This window comes from Panulirus ornatus, chromosome 18 (assembly GCF_036320965.1).
Source record: "Panulirus ornatus isolate Po-2019 chromosome 18, ASM3632096v1, whole genome shotgun sequence".
Classification (NCBI taxonomy): domain Eukaryota; kingdom Metazoa; phylum Arthropoda; class Malacostraca; order Decapoda; family Palinuridae; genus Panulirus; species Panulirus ornatus.
Window position 1 is genome coordinate 50,807,917 of NC_092241.1, and position 23,288 is coordinate 50,831,204.

At 45.5% G+C, this 23,288-nt stretch overlaps 1 protein-coding gene across 3 annotated transcripts in view; it reads right to left on the reverse strand.

The window, feature by feature from the left end:
- The window catches only part of Lasp (LIM and SH3 domain protein Lasp), a 459,511-nt gene that overhangs the window by 225,910 nt on the left and 210,313 nt on the right, over window positions 1-23,288 (reverse strand). Inside the window, exon 1 of one of the 3 annotated variants that reach the window (XM_071673156.1) lies at window positions 6,801-7,026. The exons of 1 other annotated variant lie outside the window; for it this stretch is intronic. In XM_071673156.1, the coding sequence (XP_071529257.1) occupies window positions 6,801-6,869 (69 nt within the window). In that variant the 5' untranslated portion in view covers window positions 6,870-7,026. Of the gene's footprint in view, window positions 1-6,800; window positions 7,027-23,288 lie in introns of those variants that run through there. One more of the 3 variants, XM_071673159.1, reaches the window with a different exon arrangement.

Here is a 23,288-nt window from a genome sequence, read left to right on the forward strand (position 1 = left end):
AGGGTGCTCTACAATGACCTCTAGGTACACTACAATATCCCAGGGTGCTCTACAATGACCTCTAGGTACACTACAATATCCCAGGGTGCTCTACAATGACCCCAGGTACACTACAATATCCCAGGGTGCTCTACAATGACCTCTAGGTACACTACAATATCCCAGGGTACTCTAAAATGACCCCTAGGTACACTACAATATCCCAGGGTGCTCTACAATGACCCCAGGTACACTACAATATCCCAGGGTGCTCTACAATGACCCCAGGTACACTACAATATCCCAGGGTGCTCTACAATGACCCCTAGGTACACTACAATATCCCAGGGTGCTCTACAATGATCCCTAGGTACACTACAATATCCCAGGGTGCTCTACAATGACCCCAGGTACACTACAATATCCCAGGGTGCTCTAAAATGACCCCTAGGTACACTACAATATCCCAGGGTGCTCTACAATGACCTCTAGGTACACTACAATATCCCAGGGTGCTCTACAATGACCCTAGGTACACTACAATATCCCAGGGTGCTCTACAATGACCTCTAGGTACACTACAATATCCCAGGGTGCTCTACAATGACCCTAGGTACACTACAATATCCCAGGGTGCTCTACAATGACCTCTAGGTGCACTACAATATCCCAGGGTGCTCTACAATGACCCTAGGTACACTACAATATCCCAGGGTGCTCTACAATGACTTCTAGGTACACTACAATATCCCAGGGTGCTCTACAATGACCCTAGGTACACTACAATATCCCAGGGTGCTCTACAATGACCTCTAGGTACACTACAATATCCCAGGGTGCTCTACAATGACCCTAGGTACACTACAATATCCCAGAGTGCTCTACAATGACCCCAGGTACACTACCGTGACCCCTAGGTATACTGAAGGATCCCCAGGTATACTATACATCAAAAGGTAAACTACAGAGCAACATTATGTAAAGTACAGTGACTCCCACCTACACTACACTGATCCCAATGGGGAGGGGAAGGGGTTGACCCCCAAATATTACTGAAATCACCCTAGGTACAGGAGCGACCCCAGGACCCCCCCCCCCCAGATATTACTGAAATCACCCTAGGTACAGGAGTGACCCCAGGACCCCCCCAGATATTACTGAAATCACCCTAGGTATAGGAGCGACCCCAGGACCCCCCCAGATATTACTGAAATCACCCTAAGTACAGAAGCGACCTCTGGACCCCCCCCCCCCGATATTACTGAAATCACCCTAGGTACAGGAGTGATCCCAGGACCCCCCCCCCCCCCAGATATTACTGAAATCACCCTAGGTATAGGAGCGACCCCAGGACCCCCCCAGATATTACTGAAATCACCCTAGGTACAGGAGCGACCCCAGAACCCCCCCCCCGATATTACTGAAATCACCCTAGGTACAGGAGCGACCCTAGGTAGAGTGAGTACAATGAACCCCTCCCCCCAGATAAAGTTCACTGAAACCCCAAACAGCTGTGGTAATCCGGTATAAAATAACCAACACTACATCATACAATTGTACCCCCAGGTACAGACACAGTGCTGGTACTGTATGATGACATATGAGGAATGGAACAATGAAATAACCCCCCCTTCACCCCCCCGGGTACATTACAAAATCATTTACAGCAACTGGGGATACAGTTAAATGGACCCCAGATACAAGACATTGTGCATGTGGGGAGCACAGTGATCTAACTGTACTGTGGTGCAATGACATAATAATAATAATAATAATAATAATAATAATAATAATGATTTTTTTTTTTTTTTTTTTTTTTTATACTTTGTCGCTGTCTCCCGCGTTTGCGAGGTAGCGCAAGGAAACAGACGAAAGAAATGGCCCCCCCCCCCCCCCCATACACATGTACATACACACGTCCACACACGCAAATATTCATACCTACACAGCTTTCCATGGTTTACCCCAGACGCTTCACATGCCTTGATTCAATCCACTGACAGCACGTCAACCCCTGTATACCACATCGCTCCAATTCACTCTATTCCTTGCCCTCCTTTCACCCTCCTGCATGTTCAGGCCCCGATCACACAAAATCCTTTTCACTCCATCTTTCCACCTCCAATTTGGTCTCCCTCTTCTCCTCGTTCCCTCCACCTCCGACACATATATCCTCTTGGTCAATCTTTCCTCACTCATTCTCTCCATGTGCCCAAACCACTTCAAAACACCCTCTTCTGCTCTCTCAACCACGCTCTTTTTATTTCCACACATCTCTCTTACCCTTACGTTACTTACTCGATCAAACCACCTCACACCACACATTGTCCTCAAACATCTCATTTCCAGCACATCCATCCTCCTACGCACAACTCTATCCATAGCCCACGCCTCGCAACCATACAACATTGTTGGAACTACTATTCCTTCAAACATACCCATTTTTGCTTTCCGGGATAATGTTCTCGACTTCCACACATTTTTCAAGGCTCCCAAAATTTTCGCCCCCTCCCCCACCCTATGATCCACTTCCGCTTCCATGGTTCCATCCGCTGACAGATCCACTCCCAGATATCTAAAACACTTCACTTCCTCCAGCCTCTCACCATTCAAACTCACCTCCCAATTGACTTGACCCTCAACCCTACTGTACCTAATAACCTTGCTCTTATTGACATTTACTCTTAACTTTCTTCTTCCACACACTTTACCAAACTCCGTCACCAGCTTCTGCAGTTTCTCACATGAATCCGCCACCAGCGCTGTATCATCAGCGAACAACAACTGACTCACTTCCCAAGCTCTCTCATCCCCAACAGACTTCATACTTGCCCCTCTTTCCAAAACTCTTGCATTTACCTCCCTAACAACCCCATCCATAAACAAATTAAACAACCATGGAGACATCACACACCCCTGCCGCAAACCTACATTCACTGAGAACCAATCACTTTCCTCTCTTCCTACACGTACACATGCCTTACATCCTCGATAAAAACTTTTCACTGCTTCTAACAACTTTCCTCCCACACCATATATTCTTAATACCTTCCACAGAGCATCTCTATCAACTCTATCATATGCCTTCTCCAGATCCATAAATGCTACATACAAATAATGATAATAATAATAATAATAATAATAATAATAAATAATAATAAATAATAATAATATCATTGGTATTACCGGTGCAATTGCTTACATTATCAGTAGTAGTGGTAGAAGTAGTAGTAGTAGTAAAGTACTAGTAGTAGAAAATTTAGTAGTAATAGTAGTAGTAGCAGTAGAAGTACTCGTAGTAGCAGTAGAAGTAGTAGAAGTAGAAGTAGTAGAAGTAGTAGTAGTAAATGTAGTAGTAATAGTAGTAGTAGTAGTAGTAGTAGTAGTAGTAGTAGTAGTAGTAGTAGTAGCAGTCGTGGTAGCAGTAGTCGTAGTAGTAGTAGTCGTAGTAGTAGCAGAAGTAGAAATAGTAGTAGTAGTAGCAGCAGTCGTGGTAGTAGTAGTAGTAGTAGTAGTAGCAGTAGTAATAGTAGTAGTAGTAGTAGTAGAAGTAGAAGTAGCAGTAGTACCACGCAACAAAATATAACAAAAAACTCCCTCGTCCACACAGTAACAAGTAACCACTAAACACGATCCACTCCTTGCTGACAGCAACAGACGACTGTATCACCGAAGCCGGACACAGAGACACTGTCACACACCGTCCACGCCAAACCATCCACTTTCAGGCACATATTTTATTTACGGTGGTCGGCGTACCTTCAGGGGGTACGCTGGATCCTTCTATATTCTATTTCTATAGAGACAATAACCAGTATCCTTAATGTGGGATGATATACTAAAACCATAATAATGTAAGACAGGATCACGGATATATATATATATATATATATATATATATATATATATATATATATATATATATATATATATATATATATATCCAGGATCATGGTCATATCCCCAGAAGTGCCCTGGGACTCACATCCCCAGAGGTGCCCAGGTAAGGACTCACATCCCCAGAGGTGCCCAGGTAAAGGACTCACATCCCCAGAGGTGCCCAGGTAAAGGACTCACATCCCCAGAGGTGCCCAGGTAAAGGACTCACATCCCTAGAGGTGCCCAGGTAAAGGACTCACATCCCCAGAGGTGCCCAGGTAAAGGACTCACATCCCTAGAGGTGCCCAGGAAAAGGACTCACATCCCCAGAGGTGCCCAGGTAAAGGACTCACATCCCCAGAGGTGCCCAGGTAAAGGACTCACATCCCCAGAGGTGCCCAGGTAAGGACTCACATCCCCAGAGGTGCCCAGGTAAGGACTCACATCCCCAGAGGTGCCCAGGTAAGGACTCACATCCCCAGAGGTGCCCATGTAAGGACACATACCCACACCAGGTAAGACCACACATCTCCACAGATACCTAAGCAAGGACACAGGAGCCCAGATAAGGATGCACATCCCAACAGGTGACCAAGTAAGGACACATATCCTCACAGGTAACGATACATATCTCCACAGGTGACCTGTTGAGGACACATACCTGCCCTGGTGACCTGGCCAGACCACACATCCACACAGGTGACCTGTTGAGGACACATACCTGCCCTGGTGACCTGGCCAGACCACACATCCCCACAGGTGACCTGTTGAGGACACATACCTGCCCTGGTGACCTGGCCAGACCACACATCCCCACAGGTGCCCGGGTAAGGTGAAACAACCCCACAGGTGCCCAGGTAAGGACGCACATCCCCACAGGTGCCCGGGTAAGGACGCACATCCCCACAGGTGCCCGGGTAAGGACGCACATCCCCACAGGTGCCCGGGTAAGGACGCACATCCCCACAGGTCGTCAATTAAGGGCCCCCCGGGGCAGGGAGGCGGGCCTTCCCAAATACGGCACACCAAATGGCGTCTTCTTAAGAACCTGGGGAAAACTCCAGTTTACTTCCCTACCACCACTTCTCTTCTTCACACACCACACCACCACCACCACCACCTCTTCTTCTTCCTTTCCGTTCTACCACACTCTCGACCAACGCAGGTGAAGTCGTAATGTACTCCAGTACATCACAAATTACAGCCGATATTGTTAGCTACAGTTCACCTGAATTTCTGTAATGATTCTATTTACTGTATTACATTTCATTTCAGTATTAGTACGAAAGAATTATATTGTTCGAGTTTTAATCTACTTCTGAAATGTTCAACATTATATATAGCTAGTGTAAGAGACTATGGAATATATATATATAATATATATATATATATATATATATATATATATATATATATATATATATATATATACAATCCAAGTTGAGTGAGTTAAGTATATATCATATCGGACTTCGGCAGTTTGGATGGGTACTATACATCCGGATATTATACAAATCCTGATTGGCAAAAATCCCATACAAATGTACACCTGTGAACTATAATGTACAAAAGTACACTTAGTACATTCACACTGGACAAATGTACACCTGTGTGACCAGCGTCTGTGCGATACACACAGAACAGGTGATGGTTTAATCGGAAATCGGGTACGTGGGCAGTTAATATCTATCGGCTCGCTTGCCTGCACACTTTATCTATCAGCCCACCATCCTCGTTCGTAATCACAGAAGATAAGACAAGAGATAAGCCTGTGTTTTCTCAGAATATACTATCACTGTGTACTCGTCCACGCCGTACAGCCACGGGTGTACATGTGTACACTACCACTGTGTACTCGTCCACGCCGTACAGCCACGGGTGTACATATGTACACTATCACTGTGTACTCGTCCACGCCGTACAGCCACGGGTGTACATGTGTACACTACCACTGTGTACTCGTCCACGCCGTACAGCCACGGGTGTACATGTGTACACTACCACTGTGTACTCGTCTACGCCGTACAGCCACGGGTGTACATGTGTACACTATCACTGTGTACTCGTCCACGCCGTACAGCCACGGGTGTACATGTGTACACTATCACTGTGTACTCGTCTACGCCGTACAGCCACGGGTGTACATGTGTACACTATCACTGTGTACTCGTCCACGCCGTACAGCCACGGGTGTACATGTGTACACTATCACTGTACACTTTAGACCAACAAGTGGCGACTGTATGACATTTGAACCCTAAGTGGTCCAGCATCACTGTCAATTAACATTTCTGTAATTAACATGGGAAAAAGTTAGTACAATTCCCATGCTTTCATTACTTCACATTCCCGATCACACAGAAACATTCCTCATTAAGTCTCACTTAACACTTATTACACCCACTTATAAAAAGGAATTATAACTAGGGTTGAACCTTTATAAAACCTGGACGAACCCCACTGGAACTATCGAGACAAATTGGGTCGTTAACATGACACCACCATCGTTCCGTAAGCAATTCGACATGACCCCAAACGACACACTCCCACAAACTACGAGAAATCACTGAAGGGAAAAAAAAGGGGGGCAAAAATTCCCCTTTTAAAAAAGGCCGAGGGCCCAAAAGATATTTTGTGAATGGCATTGAAATCTCGAATGAGGGAGGAGGAGAGGGAGTGGATGCTGTGACCGGGGGGCGGGCGAGGCGAGATCTCTGCTCCCACTCTCTCATCTCCCGCTCACAACCCTCCTCCACCCCAAATTCCACCATTACAACCGGTCAAGAGGACTGAAGAGGTAGCTAGTACTCACCCTGGGGTATGACAGATCCCAGGGGAAGCAGGAGGAGATCCAGGGAGAGGAGGAAAAAAAAAATAGGGAGAAGGAAAAAGGGCGAGTACGGTGGGGGCGGCGACGCCTACTCCCACCATGGGACTCTTACCTTGTCCAGGCATTTGAGTTCCTCCAGCGGGTACACCGCCTTCTCGCACCGGGCGCACCGTTTGCTCATCTTCCAGCTCCTCCTCTCAGCCCGTCTCGAACCACCAATGCCACACGGATCACCGGGCCCACAACAATGGTATTCGTGGTTAAAAAAATTCCCAAAGGCGCGAGGCGGACCTGCAGCCACTCACTTCTCTTTGCTCGGGGCGACTGGCTGGTTGGTCGAGCCGCCGCCAGATGACTCTACCCGCCCCCCCAACCCCCCCTCCCCCCCAGGGGGGTTCGCCAGACAAAAGTGAAACTCCAAGCGTCTTCCTCCAGTCCTTCCAGGGAAATACGTCATTTCAGCCTGACACCCGTTGGAAGGATGTGATTCAGGGCGCTTTCGCGTCCACCAAGTGTCCACAGATAGGAAGCCACAGTGACGCCATTCCGGCCAGGATAATTACCTCATGTCTGGTATTATTCATCATGGCGCGCGCGCGGGGGCATTGGTGCTCGTTGATGGAGACATTCAAACACCTACCTACCTCTCTCTCTCTCTCTCTCTCTCTCTCTCTCTCTCTCTCTCTCTCTCTCTCTCTCTCTCGTCCCATTACCTTAAATGGCCGAGCTGTCGGCTTTGATATTAATCATCAACATCTGTTTGTTTTTGTTTTTTTTACCCTCAAGATAACCCCACCATATATAAACACACACACATACACATATATATATATATATATATATATATATATATATATATATATATATATATATATATATATATATATATATATACATACATATATACAACCGTTTGCAGCGAAAAATATTGAAAGAATCGAGTCACGTAATGAAGAAAAGGACCAAGTTTAACCATCGCATAACCTTGATATAATAACCCAATTCGATCCGGTCGAAATCCAAAAAAAATTTTCACCAACCCATTAACAAATGTCTCTCGGTCTTCTGTACCAGTGTAGAACACAGTTAACAAGAACCTCACCGACGAATATCCTACCATTACTGAAAACAACTTAAGTGAAGACATATGAGTCACATGGGGTTTCCAAAAGTCCAGTTCATATAAACTGCTGTAAAATGTTGACTGACCTCCACAACTGTTTGTTTGGCTTACGACCCCTGTGTTAAGTTGTGACTGTCATACTGATTAGTTATATATTTATTTCAAGAGTTACAACACACTGTCACTATGGTTAATGATATTATAAATTTATTTATTGAAAAGCTTCGCGTCCCTACACGTACACGCTCTCTCTCTCTCTCTCTCTCTCTCTCTCTCTCTCTCTCTCTCTCTCTCTCTCTCTCTCTCTCTCTATATATATATATATATATATATATATATATATATATATATATATATATATATATAGAGAGAGAGAGAGAGAGAGAGAGAGAGAGAGAGAGAGAGAGAGAGAGTCATGCTTGCCTTCATATATTCCTGACGCTACCTCACCTCACAGGAAACAGCATCGCTATCCCCTGCTTCAGCGAGGTAGCGCCAGGATAACAGACAACACACTCAGTCACTAGCTGTCATGTGTAATGCACCGAAACCACAGCTCCCTAACCACATCCAGGCCCCACAAACCTTTCCATTGTTTACCCCAGACGCTTCACATGCCCTGGTTCGGTCCACTGACAGCACGTCGACCCGGTATACCACATCGTTCGGATTCACTTTATTCGTTGCACGCCTTTCACCCTCCTGCATGTTCAGGCCCCGATCGCTCAAAATCTTTTTCACTTCATCCTTCCACTTCCAATTTGGTCTCTCGCTTCTCCTTGTTCCCTCCACCTCTGACACATATATCCTCTTTGTAAACCTTTCCAAACCATTTCTCTGTTCATTCTTTTGGAAAAAGTAAACCAGAAGGGGAGGATTTCCAGCCCCTCGCTCCCTTCCCTTTTAGTCGCCTTCTACGACACGCAGGGAATACGTGGGAAGTATTCTTTCTCCCCTATCCCAGGGATCATATATATATATATATATATATATATATATATATATATATATATATATATATATATATATATATATATTCCTATGAGTCCATGGGGAAAATGAAACAATAAGAGGTATATATATATATATATATACATATATATATATATATATATATATATATATATATATATATATATATATATATATATATATATATATATATATATATATATATATATATATATAAGTATGATGAAGCTTTAGATAGATAGATATATTTAAATAGAAAGACTCATAGAGAGATGAATGATAGATAGATGGATGGGAAAAGACGGTAGCAGACACAAGCAGTAGAGACACATCAATCATATCAGGGTATCAATTTTTCGTATGAATAAATGAATATCATTATTCACTCCTGTATAATTAATTAACATACTTCTACCGGGAACTGAACAATCTAATGGCCTCATTAATGAGTGCCGTGGTTTTTTTTTTTATATCGAAGAACATTAAACGCCAGTTAACATATTGTTCACTGTTTTCACTCATCATTGTTCACTGCTATTATTCATCACTGTTCACTGCTATTATTTATCATTATTCACTGCTCTCATTCATCACTGTTCACTGTTCTCATTCATCATTGTTCACTGTTCTCATTTATCACTGTTCACTGCTCTCATTCATCACTGTTCACTGCTCTCATTCATCACTGTTCACTGATCTCATTCATCACTGTTCACTGTTCTCATTCATCACTGTTCACTGATCTCATTCATCACTGTTCACTGCTCTCATTCATCACTGTTCACTGATCTCATTCATCACTGTTCACTGTTCTCATTCATCACTGTTTACTGCCCTCATTCATCACTGTTCAATGCTCTCATTCATCACTGTTCACTGTTCTCATTCATCACTGTTTACTGCCCTCATTCATCACTGTTCACTGCTCTCATTCATCACTGTTCACTGATCTCATTCATCACTGTTCACTGTTCTCATTCATCACTGTTCACTGATCTCATTCATCACTGTTCACTGCTCTCATTCATTACTGTTCACTGATCTCATTCATCACTGTTCACTGCTCTCATTCATCACTATTCACTGCTCTCATTCATCACCGTTCAATGCTCTCATTCATCACTGTTCATTGCTCTCATTCATCACTGTTCACTGATCTCATTCATCACTGTTTACTGCCCTCATTCATCACTGTTCAATGTTCTCATTCATCACTGTTCACTGCCCTCATTCACCACTGTTTACTGCCCTCATTCATCACTGTTCAATGCTCTCATTCATCACTGTTCACTGCCCTCATTCATCACTGTTTACTGCCCTCATTCATCACTGTTCAATGCTCTCATTCATCACTGTTCACTGCTCTCATTCATCACTGTTTACTGCCCTCATTCATCACTGTTCAATGCTCTCATTCATCACTGTTCACTGCCCTCATTCATCACTGTTTACTGCCCTCATTCATCACTGTTCAATGTTCTCATTCATCACTGTTCAGTGCCCTCATTCATCACTGTTTACTGCCCTCATTCATCACTGTTCAATGTTCTCATTCATCACTGTTCACTGCCCTCATTCATCACTGTTTACTGCCCTCATTCATCACTGTTCAATGTTCTCATTCATCACTGTTCACTGTTCTCATTCATCACTGTTTACTGCCCTCATTCATCGCTGTTCACTGCTCTCATTCATCACTGTTCAATGCTCTCATTCATCACTGTTCACTGCTCTCATTCATCATAGATAATTTACTATCTATTATTCATCGGCGCCCAACATTTTACAGCACCTGAGTCGTAAACCCGCTAGGTCTCGTTCGCTGACCCATCGTTCGTCTCGAGCAGTGTGTGTGTGTGTGTGTGTGTGTGTGTGTGTGTGTGTGTAATACAAGACGTTATTTGTAAATAGCCCCTGAGCATTTTTTTGAGGATTTCAGTAGAGTGAACATGAAGCCTCGAAGCTCTCAGATTATAAGATGAAAATGAGTTTTGAGTCTCTTTAATACATTGTCAAGTGGCCTCCTGATACATTGTCTAGTGGCCTCCTGATACATTGTCTAGTGGCCTCCTGATACATTGTCAAGTGGCCTCCTGATACATTGTCAAGTGGCCTCCTGATACATTGTCAAGTAGCCTCCTGATACGTTGTCAAGTGGCCTCCTGATACATTGTCAAGTGGCCTCCTGATACATTGTCTAGTGGCCTCCTGATACATTGTCAAGTGGCCTCCTGATACATTGTCAAGTAGCCTCCTGATACGTTGTCAAGTGGCCTCCTGATACATTGTCAAGTGGCCTCCTGATACATTGTCAAGTGGCCTCCTGATACATTGTCAAGTGGCCTCCTGATACATTGTCAAGTGGCCTCCTGATACATTGTCTAGTGGCCTCCTGATACATTGTCTAGTGGCCTCCTGATACATTGTCTAGTGGCCTCCTGATACATTGTCTAGTGGCCTCCTGATACATTGTCTAGTGGCCTCCTGATACATTGTCAAGTGGCCTCCTGATACATTGTCTAGTGGCCTCCTGATACATTGTCTAGTGGCCTCCTGATACGTTGTCAAGTGGCCTCCTGATACATTGTCTAGTGGCCTCCTGATACATTGTCTAGTGGCCTCCTGATACGTTGTCTAGTGGCCTCCTGATACATTGTCTAGTGGCCTCCTGATACATTGTCTAGTGGCCTCCTGATACATTGTCTAGTGGCCTCCTGATACGCTGTCAAGTGGCCTCCTGATACATTGTCTAGTGGCCTCCTGATACATTGTCTAGTGGCCTCCTGATACATTGTCTAGTGGCCTCCTGATACATTGTCTAGTGGCCTCCTGATACATTGTCTAGTGGCCTCCTGATACATTGTCTAGTGGCCTCCTGATACATTGTCTAGTGGCCTCCTGATACATTGTCTAGTGGCCTCCTGATACATTGTCAAGTGGCCTCCTGATACATTGTCAAGTGGCCTCCTGATACATTGTCAAGTGGCCTCCTGATACATTGTCAAGTGGCCTCCTGATACATTGTCAAGTGGCCTCCTGATACATTGTCAAGTGGCCTCCTGATACATTGTCAAGTGGCCTCCTGATACATTGTCTAGTGGCCTCCTGATACATTGTCTAGTGGCCTCCTGATACATTGTCTAGTGGCCTCCTGATACATTGTCAAGTGGCCTCCTGATACATTGTCAAGTGGCCTCCTGATACATTGTCAAGTGGCCTCCTGATACATTGTCAAGTGGCCTCCTGATACATTGTCAAGTGGCCTCCTGATACATTGTCAAGTGGCCTCCTGATACGTTGTCAAGTGGCCTCCTGATACATTGTCAAGTGGCCTCCTGATCTCATGAGCCAATGACTGGGCTCTGGTCTCATGAGCCAATGACTGGGCTCTGGTCTCATGAGCCAATGACTGGGGCTCTGGTCTCATGAGCCAATGACTGGGCTCTGGTCTCATGAGCCAATGACTGGGCTCTGGTCTCATGAGCCAATGACTGGGGCTCTGGTCTCATGAGCCAATGACTGGGCTCTGGTCTCATGAGCCAATGACTGGGGCTCTGGTCTCATGAGCCAATGACTGGGGCTCTGGTCTCATGAGCCAATGACTGGGGCTCTGGTCTCATGAGCCAATCACTGGGGCTCTGGTCTCATGAGCCAATCACTGGGGCTCTGGTCTCATGAGCCAGTCACTGGGGCTCTGGTCTCATGAGCCAATGACTGGGCTCTGGTCTCATGAGCCAATCACTGGGGCTCTGGTCTCATGAGCCAATCACTGGACTCTGGTCTCATGAGCCAATCACAGACGTCTGATGCTTCGCTAAGACTTTCATATATATTTCTTTTTCCTAATTCATCCCAACGTTCTGATTGGTCTCTGGTTGACAGCTGGACCAGGCCGACAGGATCTCACACAGCTCGTCTGATGCCAGATGCAAAACTCACACCCTCTGCTCGGGCCTTGTGTTAACTCCTTTCAATACGTTTCCTAACTGCTGAACCATGAGTTCCTGTCGCGTCTTCCCAGCTCGGCAGATAACTTGGGAAAGGGTTTCATCACAGCTCGTCCCAGGTCCTATGTATCATCACTACGAACTCAGACGTAAGATTCATTGACGTACATTGACGTAATCCAAGATTCATTGACGTACATTGACGTAATCCAAGATTCATTGACGTACATTGACGTAATCCAAGATTCATTGACGTACATTACAAAAAGGGAAGTGGACCAAGGAGTGAACCTAGCAATCTACGGGATTTACGAACTCAGACGTAAGATTCATTGACGTACATTACAAAAGGGAAGTGGACCAAGGAATGAACCTAAAAATCCACAGGATTTACGAACTCAGACGTGATCCAAGATTCATTGACGTACATTACAAAAAGGGAAGTGGACCAAGGAATGAACCTTGCAATCTACGGGATTTTTCTTCGTAATGATATTAAGGAATACAGAAGAATTCAACCAGCAACGGACCAAAGGGTCTTGATGGGTCTGTCTGTGCTAGAGGGCTCGAACAGAACCCCTGGAAGAGAGTGTGGTAGGAGCAGAGAACCCATGGAGGAAGTATTGATCCTTTAGATTTCACGACACAGGTGATCTCCCACACAGCTGGTACCCGCGGAGGAAGGGAGACGTATGGTGTAATGTCACTGAAGGACACCCGAAACACCTCACTCACTCACTCACTCACTCTTCCTCCTCCTCTTCCGCCTTCTCTTTCTTCTTCTTCTTCAACGATAAGAGACGATTTCGTTATCAGTTTCCTTCACTCACTCACTCACTCACTCTTCCTCCTCCTCCTCCTCCTCCTTCTTCTTCTTCTTCAACGATAAGAGACGATTTCGTTATCAGTTTCCTTCACTCACTCACTCACTCTCTCCTCCTCCTCCTCCTTCTTCTTCTTCTTCTTCTTCTTCTTCTTCTTCTTCTTCAACGATAAGAGATGATTTCGTTATCAGTTTCCTTCACTCACTCACTCTCTCCTCCTCCTCCTTCTCCTTCTTCTTCAACGATAAGAGACGATTCCGTCATCAGTTTCCTATACTTAATAGACTATAAACTCCTTGACATTCTCTCCTAAGCTTTTAGATGATCCGTCTTCGTAAAAAAAAACCCGCTGTGGCAATAGATTCTGATCCTCTTTGCTGCTCTTCTCTCCCACGATCGCGAAATCCTCTACCTTGACACAGGATCAATGTGAGGTCACCTTGCACACGTGTGTGTCGACAACCCCTTCACCGACCACCTGACGGACGCCTTATATCGATGAAGAAGGTCTTCAAAAACTCTCTCTCTCTCTCTCTCTCTCTCTCTCTCTCTCTCTCTCTCTCTCTCTCTCTGGCCTTGATCAATCATCACCTCCCCCTTCTTCCTCAACCACCATGAGAATAGTACTCATGAGAAATGTCCCTCCATCTTCACTTTATCCATAGATTTACCCTACTGTATCACACCCATCCCTCTCTTCCCATCCTCTAAACAGACTGACTGATAGATAGATAGATAGATCTAAATAGACAGACCCACAGAGAGAGGAATGATAGATATAGATGTATGGGAAGAGACGGTGGTAATCTTAAACTTCGCAAATGTGGAGCTTGAGTGACGTGGGATTTCAGAGGACCAGCCCTCCTTCTTCAGGTCCTCCCCCCACACACTAGGCAGGAGGAAGACTCGCTCTGTATTGCTCTTCGAGCGTAGGAGAGGCCTTCAACGCGTCCGTGCCACCAGGGTAAGAGGCCCTCAACGTATCCGTGCCACCAGAGTAGGAGGCCCTCAACGCGTCCGTCCCAACAGGGTAAGAGGCCCTCAGCGTGTCCGTGCCACCAGGGTAAGAGGCCCTCAACGCGTCCGTGCCACCAGGGTAAGAGGCCTTCAACGCGTCCGTGCCACCAGGGTAAGAGGCCCTCAACGCGTCCGTGCCACCATGAGAGGAGGCCAGGCAGGACCGGGACGAGAGCAACAGGTGTCAGCAACCTCCTTCAGGCCAGAGAGAGAGAGAGAGAGAGAGAGAGAGAGAGAGAGAGAGAGAGAGAGAGAGAGAGAGAGAGAGAGAGAGAGGTGTATTCCCACAATCCCCCCTTAAGGCAGAGATTGCTCTCGTTATCAAGACCCTTGGCGGAGATAAAGGGAGACAGACATAAACTCCTGGAAGGCCGTTCCTGCAGATCAGTGATAAGATAAGGACGAGTTGTGTTGTTGTTGAGACGGACCTCAAGATAAGGACGAGTTACGACGCCCGTGTTGGGTTCAGACGGACCTCGTAAGGTTGGATGAACAGCTGGGTTGACTGTGGACCGACGAGTGCAACCAGGATTCGAACCTAGGCGCTCAACCCTGGGCGGCCCGTGAATGCATCAGGAACGCTAACCTTTACTCCATCGAGGTCCATATATATATATATATATATATATATATATATATATATATATATATATATATATATATATATATATATATATATATATTGGGAAGGATCACAATTTTGCGCGTGATCATGTATATTCCTATGAGTCCACGGGGAAAATGAAACACGATAAGTTCCCAAGTGCACTTTCGCGTAAAAATCATATCATCAGGGGAGAACACAAGAGAGAAATATGACAGTCAGTTGATATACAACAAAGAGACGTAGCTAGGACGCCATATATATATATATATATATATATATATATATATATATATATATATATATATATATATATATATATATATATATATATATATAATATTTTTTTTTTTTTTTTTTTTTTTTTCAAAAGAAGGAACAGAGAAGAGGTCCAGGTGAGGATATTCCCTCAAAGGCCCAGTCCTCTGTTCTTAACGCTACCTCGCTATCGCGGGAAATAGCGAATAGTATGAAAAAAAAAAAAAAAAAAAAAAAATATATATATATATATATATATATATATATATATATATATATATATATATATATATATATATATATATATATATATAAAGACCAACTTAAGAATAAATTAGAGTTATATGTTTCATTCTAAGCCTAACAATAGGAGACAGGATGTGTCATGTCGAGATAAGGAGACGAATAACAACACACCACTGATTACCAGATACAGAGTCAGACCAGCAAGAAATAGACTGAAAGATAGATAGATAGATAGAGGACCACTTGTATGACCAGCAACAGAGGTCTGAGACAGAAGACCACCAGGCAGAAGAACCATACCTCTGTGTGTGTGTGTGTGTCGTAAAAGGTAGGAAGACTACTTAGAAGACCAAGAATGTGGGTCTCTCAGAAGACCACCACATCGAGGGACCAAGAGGCAGATCTGCCGTGGATGATGGGTTGTGATTGTGGATACATTCTCTCTCTCTCTCTCTCTCTCTCTCTCTCTCTCTCTCTCTCTCTCTCTCTCTCTCTCTCTCTCTCTCTCTCCTATCTATATGCCGAACTATCCTTCTGCTTCAAACGATCCATTAATTTGAATTCTCTCTATCTCTCTTTATCGATAGATTAATAAATTTCAAAAGTGGAGGGAACAAGGAGAAAGGGGGGAACGAAACTGGTGATGGAAAGGTTGAGTGAAAAAGATTTGAGTGACTGGGGCCTGAACATGCAAGAGGGTGAGTGGCATGCACGGGATAGAGGTCATACAAGGAGCGAAGTGCCATAAATGGACAGAATCAGGGTATGTGAAGCGTCCAGGGTATTAAAACCATGGATAAGTCTGTGGGGTCTGGTGGCAGATTGGGGGGCTGAAGTGTGGGTTTGGATGAAAGCGAATGTGCCCCTTTCCTCGTCTCTTCTTGGCGCTATCTTTCCAACACAGGAAACGGAGAAAAGATATGGCAAACAAACTATCAATATGAATTTCTTTTGTCTTTTATTTCCTTTGAGTTAGAATACGTTTCCCGACGAAACTCACAAGGAAGCGTCTCATCCGGTGAGGTCATCTTTTTAATTCAACCCTCGTCTTAGCTTCACTGGAGTATGATGAAGACATCTTAGTGAATATCATCAAACATATTTTCATCTTCAAGAATTTCTCGAAGGAAAGGTACCGTCTTGCTGCTCTATGGGAGGTTTATTGAGCTTTGATGATGAATACGCAAGTTTACCTTGAGAAAATATGTTTTCTTGTGTTTTATTGTGTGGAAGAAAACGATAGTTCCCCCTCCATCTAGACTACCGATTTAAGGGGAACTAATGTGTTACCGGGGAAGGCGCTGCGCTCATCCTATGAACAATTTTTTGCAAGTGGCTGCAATTGCTTTCTGATACGTAAACCTCATTACTCTAATCAAAGAAAATTATCTGGATATTCTATCATACCTGAGTATTATGAAATTTTGAGAACTCATACCCTTCTCAAGTTTATTCATGGAGAAAACAAAGAGTTATACAGACATCTCGTAAAGTTACATTTCCTAACTTATACAGACATCTCGTAACTTACTGCGTCTGGGGGGACTTGCTCTACGTGGGAAGAACTAGATGATGTGCTCACGAACATGGCTTTCAAACACACTGTCTACATATATACAGATGGATCATTTCGAGCTTGAATCAAGCTCTCGCCACCAAGAGTTTATTGTATTCTTAATGGCATTGAAATGATTTATCCAACCCTGAACTCATGTTGTAATCCTCCTAGATTCCATGTTGTAATCCTCTTAGATTCCTTGTTTGTTGACACCTACACTGATGGTCTACATATCCAGTTCCTACGGATACCGTCACTTATTGAACATGAGCGGAAATAATCATTTGGATGATGTTGCTGGATATGCTTGGCTTCAGCCAGGCTCCCTAGATAAGTCTTGTTATAATAAAGTCTTTGCATCATTCTCAGTGGCAGTGACTGGCAAGGAAGATGCCCCGGGAGACGTAAGGAAAGACGAAGGAATCATCCTTGTAAGAGTCAGCTGCGGTACAACATCGAATCCGCCATGACCAAACGATGTATCACTCAAGATTACAGAGGACTTGTTCTCCAGTCTGTCTCAATTTGTTCTCCAAATATGTCTCCACATCAACACAGTGTGTGAATGAACACATCTCCAGCAGATGGAGAACAGTAAACCATTGTTCTGCCGAAGAAAAGAGATTCAAAAGAACCTCTCATTGACTCTCACTTCATCTCTCTAACACCAAGTTCTACCAAAGACCCTTGTAAGAATATCATCATCTGTACAACGATCAAAAGATTTCTCACTAGACTAAACGACGATAAAAAGATTTCTCACTAGACTAAACGACGATCAAAAGATTTCTCACTAGACTAAACGACGATCAAAAGATTTCTCACTAGACTAAACGACGATCAAAAGATTTCTCACTAGACTAAACGACGATCAAAAGATTTCTCACTAGACTAAACGACGATCACAAGATTTCTCACTAGACTAAACGACGATCAAAAGATTTCTCACTAGACTAAACGACGATCAAAAGATTTCTCACTAGACTAAACGACGATCAAAAGATTTCTCACTAGACTAAACGACGATCAAAAGATTTCTCACTAGACTAAACGACGATCAAAAGATTTCTCACTAGACTAAACGACGATCAAAAGATTTCTCACTAGACTAAACGACGATCAAAAGATTTCTCACTAGACTAAACGACGATCAAAAGATTTCTCACTAGACTAAACGACGATCAAAAGATTTCTCACTAGACTAAACGACGATCAAAAGATTTCTCGCTAGACTAAACGACGATCAAAAGATTTCTCACTAGACTAAACGACGATCAAAAGATTTCTCACTAGACTAAACGACGATCAAAAGATTTCTCACTAGACTAAACGACGATCAAAAGATTTCTCGCTAGACTAAACGACGATCAAAAGATTTCTCACTAGACTAAACGACGATCAAAAGATTTCTCACTAGACTAAACGACGATCAAAAGATTTCTCACTAGACTAAACGACGATCAAAAGATTTCTCACTGGACTAAACGATGATCAAAAGATTTCTCACTAAACTTAACGACGATCAAAAGATTTCTCACTGGATTAAACGATAACTAAAAGATTTCTCACTAGACTTAACGACGATCAAAAGATTTCTCACTGGATTAAACGATGACTAAAAGATTTCTCACTAGACTAGACGTTGATCAAAAGATTTCTCACTAGACTAAACGAATTCTACTTTTCCTACCATTAGACCTACCACATCTGCTCACTCAATGCAATGTGTCATCTTGCATCCATATCTCACGTACGTACACCTGTGTGTCGGAACTCACGTACGTAAACCTGTGTCGGATCTCACGTACGTAGACCTGTGTGTCGGATCTCACGTACGTAAACCTGTGTCGGATCTCACGTACGTACACCTGTGTGTCGGAACTCACGTACGTAAACCTGTGTCGGATCTCACGTACGTAGACCTGTGTGTCGGATCTCACGTACGTAAACCTGTGTCGGATCTCACGTACGTACACCTGTGTGTCGGAACTCACGTACGTAAACCTGTGTCGGATCTCACGTACGTAGACCTGTGTGTCGGATCTCACGTACGTAAACCTGTGTCGGATCTCACGTACGTAGACCTGTGTGTCGGATCTCACGTACGTAAACCTGTGTCGGATCTCACGTACGTACACCTGTGTGTCGGAACTCACGTACGTAAACCTGTGTCGGATCTCACGTACGTACACCTGGGTGTCGGAACTCACGTACGTAAACCTGTGTCGGATCTCACGTACGTACACCTGTGTGTCGGAACTCACGTACGTAAACCTGTGTCGGATCTCACGTACGTACACCTGGGTGTCGGAACTCACGTACGTAAACCTGTGTCGGATCTCACGTACGTACACCTGTGTGTCGGAACTCACGTACGTACACCTGTGTGTCGGAACTCACGTACGTACACCTGTGTGTCGGATCTCACGTACGTACACCTGTGTGTTGGATCCCACGTACGTACACCTGTGTGTCGCAACTCACGCACGTACACCTGTGTGTCGGATCTCACGTACGTACACCTGGGACGTGCCATCTACCACCAACAGTCATAAACAGTGGGGTACCACAGGGTTCTGGTGTGGGGGTCCCGCGGTGTTTTCAGGGAAAACACACACACACACACACACACATATACAGAGAGAGAGAGAGAGAGAGAGAGAGAGAGAGAGAGAGAGAGAGAGAGAGAGAGAGAGAGAGAGAGAGAGAGAGAGAGGAAATCACGTGACCTTAATTCCACCATCCTGTACAATACTTAGGGTCTATTATGACGTGTGTATACGCATGTCTTTGAGGTGTAGTAGCAGCACCTGCAGGCTGAGGGGATGTATGACACTATATTGTGCCGAGTGTGTGATTATCGACCATAAAGGATTTTACACCTTAAGACAGTCAAACAAAATACGTAAGTCTAATTAGGTACCTATCCATCTATCTATCTATCTATCTATCTACCTATCTATCTATCTATCTATCTATCTATCTATTGAGTAAGTGTTTTCTAAATCATTATAATGATGATAACCATAATATCATTATCTTTGTTATCATCATTCATCATCTTCTTTATCACTTCTTAGCGAACGACCTCGGGCCACATGCGTAACGAGGTTGTCCGTGGTCTTAGAATGGCCGTACGGCCTTAACGACCCTTACCAACGGATAGGCCCAAACAACCAATCAACCCACCACCCGGCAAACGAGCACACACGTCACGGGAGCACCACACACGTCACGGGAGCACCACACACGTCACGAGGGCACCACACACGTCACGGGAGCACACACACGTCACGGGAGCACCACACACGTCACGGGAGCACACACACGTCACGGGAGCACACACACGTCACGGGAGCACCACACACGTCACGGGAGCACCACACACGTCACGGGAGCACACACACGTCACGGGAGCACCACACACGTCACGGGAGCACACACACGTCACGGGAGCACCACACACGTCACGGGAGCACCACACACGTCACGGGAGCACCACACACGTCACGGGAGCACCACACACGTCACGGGAGCACCACACACGTCACGGGAGCACACACACGTCACGGGAGCACCACACACGTCACGGGAGCACACACACGTCACGGGAGCACCACACACGTCACGGGAGCACCACACACGTCACGGGAGCACCACACACGTCACGGGAGCACCACACACGTCACGGGAGCACACACACGTCACGGGAGCACCACACACGTCACGGGAGCACACACACGTCACGGGAGCACCACACACGTCACGGGAGCACCACACACGTCACGGGAGCACCACACACGTCACGGGAGCACCACACACGTCACGGGAGCACCACACACGTCACGGGAGCACCACACACGTCACGGGGCACCACACACGTCACGGGAGCACCACACACGTCACGGGAGCACACACACGTCACGGGAGCACACACACGTCACGGGAGCACACACACGTCACGGGAGCACCACACACGTCACGGGAGCACACACACGTCACGGGAGCACCACACACGTCACGGGAGCACCACACACGTCACGGGAGCACCACACACGTCACGGGAGCACCACACACGTCACGGGAGCACACACACGTCACGGGAGCACCACACACGTCACGGGGGCACCACACACGTCACGGGAGCACCACACACGTCACGGGAGCACACACACGTCACGGGAGCACACACACGTCACGGGAGCACACACACGTCACGGGAGCACCACACACGTCACGGGAGCACCACACACGTCACGGGAGCACCACACACGTCACGGGAGCACCACACACGTCACGGGGGCACCACACACGTCACGGGAGCACCACACACGTCACGGGAGCACACACACGTCACGGGAGCACACACACGTCACGGGAGCACCACACACGTCACGGGGGCACCACACACGTCACGGGAGCACCACACACGTCACGGGAGCACCACACACGTCACGGGAGCACCACACACGTCACGGGAGCACCACACACGTCACGGGAGCACCACACACGTCACGGGAGCACCACACACGTCACGGGAGCACCACACACGTCACGGGAGCACACACACGTCACGGGAGCACCACACACGTCACGGGAGCACACACACGTCACGGGAGCACACACACGTCACGGGAGCACCACACACGTCACGGGGTTCCTTGGGAAGTTTGCTGGGTCACTGACGGATATAAGACTGACGGAAACGAATCATTTTTTTTCTTTTTTTTCTTTTCAAATGCAAGTGTCCCAGAGTCGTATCCCAGGGTCGTATTCCAGGGGTTCGGAAGGGCTTGGGGCCCAACCTCCTGAGGAAGTGAGGGAGGGGGCCAAGAGAAGCGGAGTGTGGATGTGGTGGAGTGGAGCGAGAGAGAGAGGGAGAGAGAGCGAACGAATGTGTGGTGTGAGGTGTGTGTGTGTGTGTGTGTGTGTGATCGCGTGCGCCCACTGGACCTTCTCTGTTTTGTCGACCGACATTCCGTCTCTCTCTCTCTCTCTCTCTCTCTCTCTCTCTCTCTCTCTCTCTCTCCTTTTTTTCTTTTGGTCCAGCGGCATCTGTTATTGCTGGTATTGTTTATAAGTGGCTTAGCATTGTCTTTCTGGTATTGTTTGTGGGTGTTATGGTATTGTTTGCGTTTCCTGAACTTGTTTGCCTGTTCTGGTATTGTTTGTGTGTGTTATGGTATTGTTTGCGTCTCCTGAAATTGTCTACGTGTTCTGGTATTGTTTGTGGTTGTGTCTGGTATTGTATGTGAGTGTCCTGGTTTTGTTTACATGCCCTAGCGTTGGTTGTGTATACTATTATCTTATCTACGTGTGTCCTGGTGTTGTTTGTCTGTGTCTTAGAACAGCATGGTTGTTTTGTGGCATTGTTTGATTTGTCCTGTTTTTGTTTGTGTGTGTCCTGGTATTGTCAGGGTGTGCCCTAGTATTGTCTGCATGTGTCCTGGCATTGTTTGTGAACGTCATGATACTGATTGTGAGCCCTGGTATTGTTTGGGTGCCCTGGTATTGTTGGTGTGAGTGTCCTGGTATTGTCTGCGTGTGTGCATCCTGGTTTGCTAGTGTCCTTGTATTATTTCTAAGTGCCCTAGTATTGTTTGGCATTGTTTGTGAGTGTCCTGGTATTGTTTATGAGTGTCCTGGTATTGTTTATGAGTGTCCTGGTATTGTTTATGAGTGTCCTGGTATTGTTTATGACCTCACAATGTTCTGGTACTGACCTTGTGTGTGTCCTAGTATTGTTTGCTAGTGCCCTGGTATTGCTTCCGTGTGTCCTGGTATTGATAGGGTGTCATCAGGGGTATTGTTTGCCAGTGTGATGATGATAATTTCGCGTGTCCTAGCAGTGTCCTGGTACTGCAGGTGTGTGACATGGCTGTCGCTACTAGAGTCACTGAAGTGGGTCAATTACGACATGGTTTCTCCCATGTCGTAAAACTTACGACAGGGAAAGGGAGAGAGGGAGGTCAGGTCAGTAAGACACAATGTCACGTTCGTAACTCCTATATATAATATTTTTTCCAACTTACAATTCTCTAGCTCCAGAAG